Source organism: Artibeus jamaicensis, unplaced genomic scaffold, assembly GCF_021234435.1.
Source record: "Artibeus jamaicensis isolate MK-2021 breed Jamaican fruit bat unplaced genomic scaffold, CSHL_Jam_final contig_3243, whole genome shotgun sequence".
Taxonomy (NCBI): Eukaryota; Metazoa; Chordata; class Mammalia; order Chiroptera; family Phyllostomidae; genus Artibeus; species Artibeus jamaicensis.
Window position 1 is genome coordinate 1,308,585 of NW_026521766.1, and position 16,643 is coordinate 1,325,227.

The 16,643-nt window shown below is 36.2% G+C and overlaps 1 protein-coding gene and 1 pseudogene across 2 annotated transcripts in view; both read left to right on the plus strand.

Annotated features, from left to right (window-relative positions):
* The window catches only part of GIN1 (gypsy retrotransposon integrase 1), a 32,509-nt gene that overhangs the window by 823 nt on the left and 15,043 nt on the right, over nt 1-16,643 (plus strand). The window contains exons 2-4 of one of the 2 annotated variants that reach the window (XM_037142676.2): nt 10,119-10,264; nt 12,032-12,225; nt 15,511-15,816. In XM_037142676.2, the coding sequence (XP_036998571.2) occupies nt 10,126-10,264; nt 12,032-12,225; nt 15,511-15,816 (639 nt within the window). In that variant the 5' untranslated portion in view covers nt 10,119-10,125. Of the gene's footprint in view, nt 1-10,118; nt 10,265-12,031; nt 12,226-15,510; nt 15,817-16,643 lie in introns of those variants that run through there. The other variant, XM_037142677.2, reaches the window with a different exon arrangement.
* LOC119047254 (ribosome biogenesis protein NSA2 homolog) lies at nt 12,223-15,190 on the plus strand (annotated as a pseudogene).

A 16,643-nucleotide genomic window follows, 5' to 3' on the forward strand; every position in this document is an offset into this window, starting at 1 on the left:
AGCAGATTCTAAAATGTGTGATGTATTTAAATTTCCCAGTCTGACATGTAAAATTGTACATTTAATTTTTCAGAGATGAAAATAGAATAATTGAGAAGTAAAATTCTGACATGTGTATTGAAATATTACTGATTTTAAAATTTTGAGTTGAAACACATGTATATACCCTTTAGAGGCTTAAATTGGTACCTACAGTTAAATACTGGTTTGATTTAAAGTGACACTTCACTGCCTTTGTTGCATACACAAGATAAAATTATTTTTTTTAAGATTTTATTTATTTATCTTTAGAGGGGAAGGGAAGGAGAGTGGGAGAGAAATATCAATGTATGGTTGCCTCCCATTGCCTCATGCTGGGAACTGGCCTGCAACCCAGGCATGTGCCCTGACTGGGAATAGAACTTCCATCCTTTGGTTCGAAAACCCGCGCTCAATCCACTGAGCTACGCCAGCCAGGACAAGATAAAATTATTAAAGGAATTAAGTAATAAATATTTACTCAGGTACTCATTGATTTTATTTGATGTTGTACGAGGGATATAGTGTAAAAAGTTCAAATATGACCCTGATATTTTTCTCTTGCAACACTAGAAATTGTAACGAGCCACCTTCACTCTTTTCTTATTCCTTTTTGTTTTAATGCACAAGCAATTATTTTAACAAAAATTCCTAAAACATATCCAAAAAATCCTAAAACAATCTTATTTACTGCTCAAACCACTTAATTGTTCATGTAAATGATACCTTCATTTAATAATATTTGGGCGCAGGAAGATCGCTTAAAGGTATTTTCTTTTTTATATTTTATTGATTGTGCTATTACTGTTGTCCCAAATTTTTCCTCCTTTTCCCTTCCCTCCAGCAGTTCCCCCCAACCTTAGTTCATGTCCTTGCATCATGTATATAAATTCTTTGGCTTCTCCATTTCCTATACTGTTCCTGATACCCACCTATTTTATACCTACCAATTTTGCTTCTTAAACCCTGTACCTTTCTCCCATTTTCCTCTTTCCCCATCCCGGCTGATAACCCTCTAAATGATCTCCATATCTATGATTCTGTTTCTGTTCTGAATATTTGCTTAGTTTTCCTTTTTAGATTCAGTTGGTAATTGTTGTAATTTTTTTTGCCTTTTTAACATTCATAGTTTTGATCTTTTTCCTAAATAAGTCCCTTTAACATTTCATGTAATAATGGCTTGGTGATGATGAACTCCTTTAGTTTTTTCCTTCTCTGAGAAGCACTTTATGTGCCCTTCCATTCTAAATGATAGCTTTCCTAGATAGAGTAATCTTGGATGTAGGTGCTTGCCCTTCATTACTTTGAATACTTCTTTCTAGCCCCTTCTTGCCTGCAAGGTTTCTTTTGAGAAATCAAGTGATAGTCTTATGGGAACTCCTTTGTAGGTAACTTTCTGCTTTTCTCTTGCTGCTTTTAATTAAGATTTTCTCTATATCTTTAACCTTTGACATTTTAATTAAGATGTGTCTTGGTGCGGACCTCTTTGGGTCCACTTTGTTTAGGACTGTGTGTGCTTCCTGGATTTGTATGTATATTTCTTTCACCAAATTAGGAGAGTGTTCTTTCGTTATTTTTTCATATAAGTTTTCAATTTCTCACTCTTTCTCTTCTCCTTGTGGCACCCCTATGATTTGGATATTGGTATGTTTAAAGTTGTCCCAGAGGTTCCTAATCTTGTCCTCAATTTTTAAATTCTTTTTTCCTCCTGCAGTTCTGATTGAATGTTTTTTCCTTCCTTGTGTTCCAAATCATTGATTTGATTCTCAGGTTCATCCTTTCAACTGTTGGTTCCCTGTAGATTTTTCTTTATTTCGCTTAGTGTAAACTGTATTTCTTCCCTTATGTTTTTGCCATACTCAGTGAGATCTTTGAGCATTCTGACCACCAGTGTTTTGAACTCTGCATCTGATAGGTTAACTATTTTCACATTGCTTAGTTCTTTTTCTGGGGTTATGTTCTGTTCTTTCATTTGTGTCATATTTCCTTGTCTCCTCAATTTGGCAGCCTCCCTGTGTTTGTTTCTGTGTGTTAGGTAGAGCTGCCTTAACTCCCTGTCTTAGTGGCATTGTCTATTGTAGAAGGGGCACCTGTAAATTGTGAGGGACAGAGTCTTAGGTGATGACCAGATCTGGCAACTCACTTCACTACTTTGTATGGGGGCATTGCTCAGAGAGGGAACAGTGTCACTGCCTGGCTCCAGAAGGTTTGTCCAGCACTTATCCCATTTTCAGTCACTTCCCCTACGTGACTGGTGCCCATCCAGCTATTGCCCTGGTGATGAATTCCAGAGTGGGTTGGATTGCTTACTTTCTCAGTTCATTCTGGCCCTTTAAATGGACTCTCTTGAAAATCCAGCAGTTTCTTCTGCCACCCCAACCCCCACTGGTTTCAGCCAGGAGTTATGGGGACCTGTCTTTCCTTTGCTGGGACCCCGGACTGTGTGGTCTGGCCTGGGGCTGGGATTGCTTGCTCCTAGGGTCTCTCTCCTAATTTTTATCCACCATGCATGAGTGTGGGACCACCCATTCTGCCGCTACCACTCTGTGCCACACTGTGTCTCCATGGCTCTCTTCCCATAACCTTGATTCCATCTCTCCTTACCCATTTGGATGAATGTGGCTTCCTTAAATCCTTGGTTGTCAGACTTCCATACAACTTGATTTTTTTACAGTTCTGGTTGTTACTTGTTTTGAGATATAGTTGTAATTCTCTCTTTGGTTGCAAAAGGTGAAGCATGTTTACTTACGCCTCCATCTTGACTGGAAGTCCTAAAGCCATCTTATTATTATCTATGCAAATGGATGCTTTCTAGGGACCAAATGATGAATATACTTTGAAAAGAAAAAAAATCTTCTATTTCTTTAAGTTATCCCTGTATGTAAATGCCAGATATTAGCAGCTAATTTTTAACTATCTACTTAAGTATCTACACTACTTTTGTGAATTGATTTTTCTCTATTTGTCCTTGTCATCTGTCTTTACTGCAGAACTAGAGCTTGTGAACCCTATTAGACTATAATCTCATTATAAAGTATGCAGCTGTTGGATCTTTTGGATTTCGTTGTTAGTAAGAACATTATCAACATTGCCAGAAAACAATGAACTATTAGTGAAAGGAATGAAGTTTTAAAATATTTTTCCCTGTAAAGATTTTGAAGAAAATGGTTCTCTGATACTCTTTGAACAGCTTGATATGGATAATAATACTTAAATGTTTTAAGAATGATAATATGTTGATTTACTATTTGTAAAAGACTTTTCAAATTTATTATTTCACTGATCCACATAATTGTGGGAAATGAGGGATAAGTATTATGTCCTTTTTCCAGATGTGGATACTAAGATTTAAGCAGCTCACACACTGGAAATTCTGACTTGTAAAAGCCTTACCTTCTTGAACACAATGTACTTGTAGTTCCACACATATGCAGGCAGTATTTTCCAAAAGGGAACTTTGGAACATGTACCCTGTTTTAATTCAGTGCTACCTCTTCCATTAGGAGATGGAAGAAATTACTTATTTATTGGCATATAATTTAATGTCCATTGTGTCCCAAACACTGTATGAAACAGTATAAACATTAAGAATTGGTAAGGCCTTATTCTTTATTTATAATTTAAATTATTTATTACAAAATCACTTTATAACTTTCCTAGCAGAGGCCTGAACCAAATATTATGAAAGCTGAGGATGACAAATAATTAATTCCTAGTATAGCAGAGGGGAAAAAAACTAACATGAAATTTGAAGCAACAAAGACCAAGGTTCAAATGTCAGTGCATGAACTCACTAACTGTGTTGCCTTGTGTAAACTGGATAATCTCTCTGAACCTCCATTTTCTTATCTATAAGGTGGTTGTAAAATAGAATGTTTGCAGTTATTTTTTTCATTGCTTATGTATTTTACTTTTTTTGTTTGTTTGTTTTTAAACACTTGTTCTGCCTATAACTTTGGCTTTCCAGTTGTCAGATGAATAAAGTAGTAGCACATAGAGAATATAGTCTTTTGTTTATGGCTCCTTTCACTTAGCCTAATGATTTTGAGACTCATCCATATTCTAGGCATATTTGTAGTTGTTTCTCATCAATTCTGGATAGTATTTCATTGTGTGGATGTGCCACATATTTTTGTATTCATTCATCAGTTGAACATTTGGATTATTTTCAGGTTTTGGCTGTTTTGAATAAATCTTCTAGAAACATTCACAGATTTCTTTGTGGACATATACTTTCATTTCTCTTGGGTTAAAACTGGTTTCCTGCATGTGAACAATTCGTATTACACCAGCAGTTCTTCGCATCCTTGGTAGTACTTAGGATTGTTAGATTTGTTTTGTTTTGTTGTTGTTTTTGCCATTTTGATGATATGTTCTGGTATCTTGCTGTACTTTTATTTGCTTTTTTCATTGTCTTATGGTGTTGAGTATGTTTTCATGTGTTTGTCACCCATATCTTCTATGATGAAGTGTTTGTTTACATTCTTTGTCCATTTTTTAAAGCGGGTTCTTCTTATTATTGAGTTTTGAGAATTCTTTGTAAGTTCTAGACACAAGTTCTTGATTATGTATATGTATTACTGGGGAGACCTGAATTAGGGGGCTCCCCCTCTTCAGTTCTTTTCTGCTTGCAAGAGAAGAATTAAGGTGTAAGACCAAACCTATAGTGAAAATGAGATATACGTTTATTATGAAGTACACTTGAGCACAAAGCTGCAAGTGGGCACCCAGCTAGTCTGAGTACACTGACTATTGGGATTTTAGGGGTTTTGTGCTTGTGGCCAGTGACTGGGTTCCACCTCCTCCTCCCCTATCAGACCTTGAGATAAATACACAATTTCAAAGGCTTTCTTGCCCAGATAGTGGAAACAATTCATACAGAACTTCAAGGGCTTCCGCTCTGCCTGTGCTGTCATGGTTTTTCTCATGATTTTTGGAACACCTGGCAATCTTACGAGACCCTGCCTAGGACTGTTGAGTTAATTGGTGAGATATGTCTCCCTCCCCCTCCCTGCCTTATTTTACTATCTATCCTGCCTAACATATGTACTGTAAATGTTTTATCCCAACTGTAATTTTGCTTTTTATTTTCTTAACAGTATTGTTAAAATAAAAATTTTAACTTTTTCTCCTGGCTGGCGTAGCTCAGTGGATTGAGCGCGGGCCTGCGAACCAGAGTATCGCGGTTCGATTCCCAGTCAGGGCACATGCCTGGGTTGCAGGCCAGTTCCCAGCAGGGGACTCAAGAGAGCAACCACACATTGATGTTTCTCTCCCACTCTTTCTCCTTCCCTTCCCCTCTCTCTAAAAATAAATAAATAAAATATTTTTAAAAAATTTTAACTTTTTCTTTTATGAATGGTCTTTTTGTTTGCTGTCTGTGAACCTAAGTTCACAAAGATTTTCTTTTTTATCTTACAGAAGTTCTGTATTTCAGGTTTTACCTTTAGGTCTATGACCCATCATGAATTAATTTTTACAGATGATGCAAAATAGGAGTTGAGGTTCATCTTTTTCTCATATGGATGTTTAGTTCCAGTGTCATTTCTTGGAAATATTTATTCTCTATTGAATTACCTTGGCACTTTTCTCAAAAATCAGTTTATCATTTCTGTGTGGCTCTATTTCTAGACATTGTATTCTGTTCAGCAGGCTAATGGCTATCATTCTGCCAATACCACCTAGTTGTGATTACTACAGGTATACCTTGGAGATATTGCAGGTTCAGTTTCAGACCACCACAATAAAGTGAATATCACAATACAGCAAGTCACACAAAGTTTTTGTTTTCCCAGTGCTTATAAAAGTTATGTTATACTATACTGCAGTCTCTTATAAAGTATACAGTAGTATGATGTCTAAAAATGTGTATTACTTAGTTAAAAATACTTTTTTGCTAAAAAATGCTAACCAAGATCTGATCCTTCCGTGAGTCATTATCTTTTTGTCCGTGGAGGGTCTTGCCTCCGTGTTGATGGCTGCTGATTAGTTTGGGTGCTGGTTGTTGAAGGTTGGTAGTGGCTGTGGCAATTTCTTTAAAAAGATAGCAGTAGTTTTCTGCACTGAATGATTCTTCCTTTCTTGAATGAGTCCTCTGTGGCATACAGTGCTGTTTGATAGCATTTTACCCACAGTAGAACTTTCAAAATTGGACAGGTTTCTCAAAATCTGCCACCACTTTATCCACTGGTTTACATAATACTTTAAATTCTTCGGTGTCATTGCAACAGTCTTAAAGCATCTTCACCAGGAGTAGATTCCATCTCAAGAAACCACTTTCTTTGCTCATCCATGAGAAGCAACTCCTCATTTGTTAAAGTTTTATCATGAGATTGCAGCAATTCAATCACATCTTCAGGCTGCACTGGTAATTCTCCTTCTTTTGCTGTTCCCAGCATATATGCAGTTACTTCCCCCACTAAAGTCTTGAATCCCTGAATGACATTCCTGAGGGTTGGAATCAAACTTCTCAACTCCTGTTGATGTTGATATTTTGACCTCTTCCCACGAATTACACGTGTTTCAAATGGCATTTAGAATGGTAAACCCTTTCAAGAAGGTTTTCACTTTACCCATATCCATCAGAAGAATCACTGTGGCAGCTATAGCCATATGAAATATATTTTTTAAAAACAGTCATGCACAAAATGACTGTTTAGTTGATGACAGACACATAATGCTATATGACAGTGGTCCCATAGGATTATAATGGAGCTAAAAAATTCCTGTTCCAAATAACATTTTAGTGATCCTAACATCCTAATATGCATTACTCATATGTTACTGGTGTTCTGTGTATTTACCGTATTGTACTTTTTATTGCTATTTGAGAGTGTGCTTTTCTACTTATGTAAAAAGTTTGCTGTTAGACAATACACAGTGTTACACCAGCAGCAGCCTCATATGTCTTGTGTTTACTTCATTTCTTGATTGTATCATTTTCTCTTGTGCTCAATTTAATCTTGTGTTGCTTTGTACAGTAACATGCCGTACAGGCTTGTGGCCTAGGAGCAAGAAGCTCTACCATATGGCCTAGGTAATAGAAGGCTATACATCCAATTTTGTATCAATTTATGGCATTACCACAATGATGAACTTGCTTAAAGATGTTTTTTTCTCAGAACTAGGTCCATTATTAAGTGGTACATGACTGTAATAAGACTTGAAGGTCAAATTCTCCTTGATCCATGACCTGCAAAATGGCTATTGTGTTAGCAGGCATGAAAACAAAATTAATCTCATTGTACATCTTCATCAGAGATCTTAGGTGTAATCAGGTGTGTTGTCAGTAAGCAGTTGTATTTTGAAAGGATTTTTTTTGGAGCAGCAGGTCTCAATAGTGGCTTTAAAACATTCAGTAAGCCCATGTTATAAACAGATGTGCTGTCATCGAGGCTTTTTAGCATAATTCGTAAGGGCCTGTGATTTTCGAAAAGGTAAATGCCACTGGTTTCATTAAGGTAGTATCTAGCAAGAGAGCCAGCCTGTCCTTTGAAGCTCTGAGCTGGGCATTGACTTCTCTCGAGCTATGAAAGTCTCTAAATGACATTTTCAGCATCTCAACTATTTTATTTATTTATTTATTTATTTATTTATTTATTTATTTAATTTTTAAAAGATTTTCTTTGTTTACTTTTAGAGGAGAAGGGAGGGAGAAAGAGAAGAGAGAGACATCAGTGTGTGGTTGTCTCTTGTGTGTCCCTTACTGAGGACCTGGCCCTCAACCCAGGCATGTGCCCTGACGGAATTGAACTAACAACCCTTTGGTCAGCAGGCCAGCACTCAGTCCATTGAGCCACACCAGCCACAACCATCTCAACTGTTTTAAAGTGTACAGTTTAGTGGGATTAAGTACATTTACATTGTAACTATCACTGCCATCTATTCATTGTTAGGACTCTTTTTTTCTTGGATAACTGAAACTCTGTACTCTTTAAACAGTGACTTCCCCATTACTCCAAACCCCCACACCCCGACAACTACCATTCTAATTTTTGCTTTCTACAAACTTAACTACTCTGGGTACCTCATATATGTGGAATCATACAGTATTTGTGTTTTTGTGACTGGCTTATTTTACATTAGCATATGTCAGTAAGGTTTGTCCATGTAGTATGTGTCATAATTTTTTCCTTTTTAAACTGAATAATTATTCCATTGTATACATACGTTCCTGTTTTGTTTACACATTCATCCACTGATCGAAATTTGGTTTGGGGCCACTTTTTGCCTATTGTGAACAAAGCTTCTTTGAACTTGGATGTCAAAACAATCTCTTAACCCTAATAGAATCTAAATTTCATAAAGGTCAAGAGGATATATGTCTTATTCATTATTGTATCTCCAGTGTGTGTGTCTGACACATAGCAGGAACCCAATGATATTTTTTAAGATCAGTGACCGAATCTTGCATTTGACTCTAGCAACTGTCTTGTAATTCCTTGCCTTCATAACTAAACTTAAGCTTATTAAATCCACTTTCTCAATGCCCATTTATTCCATACCTCAATGCAATTCGGTATCTAGGTACCATCCCTGTTCTACTGTAACTATTGTCAAAACTAGACAGACTTTAGTTCTGGTATCACATAACCTCTCATCCATTTTGTGTTGAAGAGCTCTTTATTCCCTAGGTTTCTATGACCAGAACCTCTTCTGGCCTTTCTCCTATTTCTTTGGCTAATCTCATGCCTCCAAGGGATTTACAATATATTTGGGACAGAAACATTTAAACTAATTAGTTTAATAAAGTGTTGAAGATTATATAAAAGTGGTACATGCACTGTGGATGTACTAAGAAAGGTGTACACAGTTCTACCTAGAGGAAATAGATGTGGTCAGGAAGGATGCATAGATGAGTGTACTCATTAATGTGCATGTTTAGGATAAGGATATGTCTACTGTTCTTCTTACTAGGTGCACTTTCCATGAAATCCTTCTTCCACTGCTTTAACTTCATCTACCATCCACATGTTTAGGTCGCCCATGAGCTGAATGTGTGTTCAGTACTGTTTTTCTCCTCCCTAAACCAGAACTTCAGAAGTGATCCCAGACTTTGCATTTTATTCACTATACACATCTAGTCAATCACAGTTCTTACAAAATTTATCTATTTCCACTGATACCACTTGGACTCAGAATTTTATCATTTCTTGCCTTATTATGTAGTAGTCCGTTAACTGACTTTTACTGATCTCCCTATTTTTCCACCCCAGTGTGTCTTTCAGAATGGCCTTTTGGAATAGAAAACGATAAATGCAGTTGGTAAAGGTCAGTCTCCTAGGGCACAGCAGCAGAGAAAGGGCAAAAAATGCTTCTGGATGAAGTGGGGGTGGTAGCAAACAGAAAACCAGCACAGGGTAGTTTCTTTCAACTGAAAATATGAAAAAAATTGTCTTTTTAAGGTAGTGATTTCTCATAATATTTAGGATCTAAAATAGAGAAGTTTTGCTTTGTTTCAGCCAATGCAGCCAGATTGTTCTTTATAACCTAGAGAAGTATGCACAGGAACAAAAATTATTTCTGTTCAAAAAAGCAACTTACATATAGTTCAGAAGAGTGTGTGAGATCTGGTATAGCTAAATATCTGTTTTCTTATTTATTATTTGAATATTTCTAAAATACATCTCTCGTAAATTATTTGAGGGTTTGTTTTTTGCATTTTGTAGTGGCCATAAACATATTTAGAAGTAATGTAAAACTGCATTTCTGTCCTTATAACCTATCATTTAATTAAATGTCTCAGAATCATCTGGTATAAATAACATTTTAATTAATGGTAGCCTGAAACTTTAAGTAAAACTTTTTGAAGTGTACTTGTTCATTTCCTTTTTTCCAAGGATGTGGAAAAGTTTCAACATTTCTTACCACTTGGAAAGAGACAAAGATAATTTGTGATGATGTATCTCAAAAATAACATTTGAATATTTTAGTTCACATACATCATACCATTCTTTTCTGTACTCCAGTTATCTCTGTCATAGATGATATTCCAGGAATGTTCAATTCACATGTAAGCTGAAGTATGGCAGAACCTGAACTGAAACAGTAACTGAATTAGCTTATCACTTAAATTATACCTTTAAATATCTTTTATCTAGTTTCACAATGGTCCGTAGTGGGAAAAATGGTGACCTTCATCTTAAACAGATTGCATATTATAAACGAACTGGTGAATATCATCCAACTACACTGCCAAGTGAGAGAAGTGGAATAAGAAGAGCGGCAAAAAAATTTGTCTTCAAAGGTAAAATTAAGGCCCCAAATCTTGAATATTGACTTAATATAGATGCTTCTCTATCTGTGTTCTCTGTGGAATCCTGGGGATTTCTGTAGTAATTGGTTGTTGTCAAACAATGACCGGGTGAATTGATGATGCCATTCAGCCTAAATCAAAATAAAAATTACACTGAAGTTAACTGAAGGCTCTTAATTAAGCATGAAGGGACATTTAAAATTATAGTCAGGAGAGGATACCATGAAAACAAAACTCTCACCTAAATTAACCTGTCCTACTTTTCCCTCAGGTAATTCCTACTCTCTTGGTACATTTTAAGCACTCATGTCATTATCAGTGAAGAACTTACAGGATGCTTAATATGAAAATGCTGACAAAGTTAACTTGTTTGCTTACTATATTTATTTCTGTGATTCTCCCCTCCCACTGCCATTAAATAATCTCAGGTTACATTTAATTTTGGACCCTCCAGTTCCTCTGAATGGACTAAACTCTAGAAAGGATAATATATATCTTGAACGATTATGATAATTTTTACCTATTTCCTGTTCCAAAGGGGAAGGAAGGTTTGGAATGAGATAAGATGTATAGTCACCAGATAACTAAAGGAATGTTGGTGCTATTAGTCAGATTTTTATGTATAGGTACAGAATCAGGCTTTCTTCAAAGCGTGTCAAAAAATGCTGAGATAATAAATAAATACCTGCTCATTCCTCCACATGTACATGCACCCCTTCTAATGACTCTTTAAGGTTAAGAACAGGGATACCTCTTAGATTAAAGTGAGGATTTATTGATTGATTGATTTAATCATTTATGTAAAAAAATGTTACCAGGTTCCTACTGTGTTAGATCACATTTTAGGCCTTGGGGGGTACGTCAATGAATAAGATAAGATTGCAGCCCTCAATTTGCTTACCTTCGAATTCAAATAATGACTGTCCCTTACAGCTCGTGCTTGATTAAGCATATTAGTAGCTTAATGGTGTATTCTGGAGTTCAAACAGTTATTTTCTTCACACTGGAGAGGTGATAGTTCTTTCCCTGCCCTGGTTGCTCCCTATAGACTCTTCTCCAAGGAAAACTGAGAACTATCTTGATAATTAAGGTTCTCTCACTTTCTGGGTTTACCAGCCCTATCTCCTACTCACATCCAGAAAGACTTAAGAGAGGCGGTTGCTTACAAAAATGAAGTTATGATGAAACACTGTTTCAGAAAGTTCTGTTCCTGAAGTGGCTCACCTGTACATAATTCATTTGCTAATTCTAGTTTGAGTAACCTATAGAGAAAGATAATTTTATACTCCCATAGTTATCATGTACTTTGGTGAGCAAAGATAGCTCTACTTGTATATACAAAATTATAGCAGCTAGTACTTCTCTTACATATCTAGTAAGTGTTGTAGCCGAGGACCTTTCAGCTTGTATGGTAGCATCATTACAAATGAATATTCTGTCTTAAAGAGAGGAAGATTTTTAATTTTTAAAAAACCTCGTGGTTTAAAACGGGTATCAGACTCATTTTCACTGGGGGCCACATCAGCCTGATGGTTGCCTTCAACGGGCCAAATGTAATTTTAGGACTGTAGAAATGTAACTACTCCTTAACAAGGGGCAAGGAGCTCAGCACTGCTGCCGGGTAGAAACAAGGTGGAGGGCCGGATTTGGCCCACGGGCCTTGTGTTTGCCACCTGTGGTTTAAAAAATAAGGTGATGATTATAAAACCGTATCTCTAAAAATTGCAATTATATATATTTTTGTTTCATTTATTCCAGAAAAAAAGTTGTTTTATGTTGGAAAAGACAGAAAACAAAACCGTTTGGTAATTGTTTCAGAAGAAGAAAAAAGGAAAGTCCTGAGAGAATGCCATGAAAACGACACTGGAGCCCACCATGGCATATCCAGAACCCTTACTCTAGTGGAATCCAATTACTATTGGACTTCTGTGACCAACGATGTCAAACAGTGGGTATGGCTACTGTTTAGAATATTTTGAATACTGTCTTTGTAGTAGATGCCCAAAATTTATTATTGTTCCAGATTTACTCTTGATGGTAGTTCTCATTATGGTTTTTTTTGTATGAGTAGTTTTTGTGCAGAAACATTTAAAGGCAGTTTTAATTGCCTTCAAAATTCTTCTTTAGAGAAGTGTCCCTTTCCTGTGGCAAGTTGCATGGAATTGGCTCATGGGTAACTGAGACCCAAAAGTTAAGTGTTTCTTCATGCCTGGGGGACTACATCTGAGGGTCTGCACCTCACAGCTGGCTGAAACCATGCCACAAAAGGAGTATGTTGAGTTACACCTTAAGTGCTATGGGTATCATTTGGATTAACCTGAGATAAAGAGTAAGAAGGAAAGGCCAGCTGGCTCATGATCGTTCAAGAGCGCAAAAACAATAAACAATGCCATGCTGAGAAAGTTCAAATTAAAAAGACTACCAATATGCATGAAAAAAGAGACACCAAACAAAAGAATGATGAAAAGACTCCACCAGAGGCAGTAACCTGCCTATCTACTGGACAGAGAGGGAAAGTCTCTAGCTAAAGTACTTTCCAACATGATTAAACAAAAACAAAAAGAGAAAGCAGGAAAATGGGAAGTTTCCCTGCCCAAAGTCTGTGCCCAGGGAGAAACAGAGATATTAAAAGTTGTTCACATAGGAAAGAGAAAGAAAAAAGCATGGAAGAGGATGGTTACTGAAGTCTGCTTTGTTGGAGATTGCTTTACTCAAAAAACACCTAAATATGAAAGATTCATTAAACCGGTGGGCTTATGTTACAAGAAGGCCCATGTAACACATCCTGAAATAAAGACACCTTATGCCTACTATTACTTCCTGTAAAGCAGGGGTCCCCAACCTCCCTCCTCCCCTGGCTGGCAGTACTGTCTAAACTCCACCTCCTGTCTCTCTGCCACCCCCAATCCTGATCTGTGGAAAATTTGTCTTCCTGAAAACTAGTCACTGCTGCCAAAAACATTGGGAGCCGCTGGTGTAAAGATCTAATTTGGGTGTTATTGCCAAAGGTACTGTTATCGAGGTGAACATGAACAAGTTTGGCCTGTGACATAAGGAGGCAAGGTCATTTGGGGAAAATATGTCCAAGTACCAACAATCCTGAAAATGATGGATGCATAAATGCAGTCTTACTGGTTTGACAGCAGTTTTATACAAGTAACTCCCTGTAATTATTGACGACCATGCACCAATCAGGAAGAGCCCTTCTCTGAAATGTTTCCGAGTAGTATCACACAACTGACATGTCTGCAGTCATCTAGAGAACCACTTGTTCTATTTTAAAGATTATTACAGTGGTCCAGTTTTTTCAAAAAATTTTTAATCACTAAAGTATAATTTGACCTAGAACAAATATATTATTTAAACAGTATATTTAGGTAATATTTTTAGAACCAAATTGTCATCGTTGAACTGTTTTGTATAGGCAAAATATAAATGGGGTAGATATTCCTTTAACTAAATTATTACCTTTTCAATGGCAGTCATCCGATCTTGGTGTGAATTCTTGAGAGGTGAATATGTTCATCATAAGTCAGGCCCTGTGTGTGCTCCCATCTTTGTGCCTTTTTCATCTTTGTGCCATAGGTAATGTCAAATATGGCAGCAACCTAAAACCAACGAAATGTATAATCAACTTGTGAAAATAATGAAATTAGTCTGGGTTTTGTAACTGTATTAATGTACTAGGACCTTCAACATTTTTTTTTCTTTCAAAAAAAATTTTTTTAAATCCTCACTTGAGGACATGCTTAGAGGGGGAGGGAGGTAAAAAGAGGGAGAGAAATACCAGTGTTAAAGAAACAGTGATTGGTTGTTTCTCTTGCACCTGGATGTGGGATCAAACTTGCAACCCAGGCATGTGCTTTGACTAGGAATCAAACCTGTGACCTTTCAGTTTATGGGGTGACACTCAAACTGTAAATGAGCACATCTGCCAGGGCCAGCCTTCAAGTTCTTATGATGGAAAATTTACCCACAGATTCTGAGATTCTTGCTGGTATATCATTTGATTTCTACTTCTTCTAGTATACTCAATTTGCAAATGGTAGGAATTCCTTAATATATATGAGAGATCCCTTTAATAATTGTAATAGTGCATCAAAAAGACTGTTACTTCAGGCATGAAGAATGGAACCAACATTTAAAAAGTATCATTTATGAGTTATCAGTTTATGAATCTATGCAGGTATTCCAAAGACCTCAACATTTGTATTTGCCTAAAGAACCTGCCACAATTCCTTTACAAACATTTTATTAAATCCTTTAATTTTCCTAATTTGAGAATGGATATAATTTTTGAAAATAACTGGAGGTTATTTGTATATAAATTAGAAATAAAAACTTTGATCAAAAGTAACTATAATGCAGTAAGGATGTTTTTCAGTTTTGTTCAGGAGTTAGTTTGAAAGTAGTTTCCAAAGTGGAATTTAAGAACTGTGTTACCCAATGGCACCATCCCAGAGTCGATCAGTTGATCTTTTTTCATCTCATTCACGTGAAAGCTGCATGGAAGCATGGGTTTTGTTTTTGTTCATCCTCTTTTCCCCAGGCCTAAAGAAATGTCTGTCATCTATAAATATTGTTGGAATAAAATTATGTGTTAATAAATATTTCTTCAAGTAGATGAATGAATGAATGAATTTACTGGAGTGAAAATTTACAAAATGTTTGCCCATAGAAATTACTATATATTTATATACTGATTTACAATTATACCAAACTTGCCCTGACCAGTGATGCTCAGTCTGTTGGGCACTGTCCCACAAAGCAAAAGGAAGCTGGTTCAGTTCTTGGTCAGGGCACACACCCGGGCTGTGGACTCTGTCCCTGGTTAGGGGTGTGCACGAGGCAACCAATAGATGTTTCTCTTGCCCATCAGTATTTCCCTCCCACTCTTTCTCCCTCCTTTCCATTCTCTCTAAATTAATAATAAAATAAAATTATAGCAAACTTGTTTCAAGATCTATTCATTTCATAAATGTTTATTGAATATAAACCAGAATTATATTCCATGTGAATAAGACTCCTAAAGATGATCATTTAATAGTAGTGGCAATGAATATTTGCTTATTATCCTGAATAGAACTTTTATTCTATTCTAGAATAGTCCAAAAGTGTTGTCTTCAAAACACAAAGTACCTATTAACTATTAAAGTTCAGATTTATAATACTGCTTTTATTATGTTGAATATATTAACATTTGCATGTCTTTTCTTTATTGTGTGCCTGTTTTGTAGGTATATGCTTGTCATCATTGTCAAGTGGCAAAAAATACAGTTATTCTAGCACCTAAACAGCATTTTCTCAAGGTGGAAAATCCATGGAGTATAGTTACTGTTGATCTAATGGGCCCATTTCATACAAGCAACAGAAGTCATGTATATGCTATAATTATGACAGATTTGTTCACAAAGTGGGTTGTGATTTTGCCTCTATGTGATGTTTCAGCATCAGAAATTTCTAAAGCTATTATAAATATATTTTGCTTATATGGACCTCCTCAGAAAATAATAATGGACCAAAGAGATGAGTTCATTCATCAGGTAAGTAGACAAACGACTTAGGTCTAGGAACATATTTTGTTCACCTTTTACTGCTCACATACCTATAAATCACAGGTGGCAAACACTAGCCCCAAGGACCAAATTCCGCCCTCCGCCTTTTTTTATCTGGCCCAGCACCTTGTTTCTGCCTTGGGGCAGTGCTGAGCTCCTTGCTCCTAGTTAAGGAGTAGTTCCATTTATATAGTCCTAAAGTTACATTCGGCCTTTTGAAGGCAACCACGAGGCTGATGTGGCCCCCAGTGAAAATGAGTTTGATACCTCTGCTGTAAATTATAGAATGCTTAGTTTAGATAAATTGCTGCAGATGTAGAGTTTTAGTATTCTATAGTACAGAGGTAGTTGGGCTGGAAATTAAGAGACCAGGATTTTAGTAGTTATGCCACTTAGTAATTGTAAACCTGTCTTTAGGTTTCCTCAAGCTAAAATGATGTGGTTGGACCAAAAAATTTTTTTAATTTTTGTAAAAATTCTGATTGATATGTAGAGGGAGGATTCACTAAAGGAGAAAATGCATCATGTTCATGAATGAGAACATTCAATATCAAAGCATATCAATTTTTCACAAAATAATTTATGTAATTAATGAGTTTCTAATCAGCATTAAAAGAAGGGAACTTTTATGCCTTAAACTAATGAGTAAGTAAAAGGAGGGAACTTTTCTTCTGACCCTGGCCTTTTTCTAGATTAAAGTTTACTTGAACGAATAAGCAGGCAAGAATATATGAAAAATTTTTAAAGGAATATAATTACTGCACTTAAGGCATAATTACAAATGTGTATAATTGACAGGAAGTGATACAAGAAAA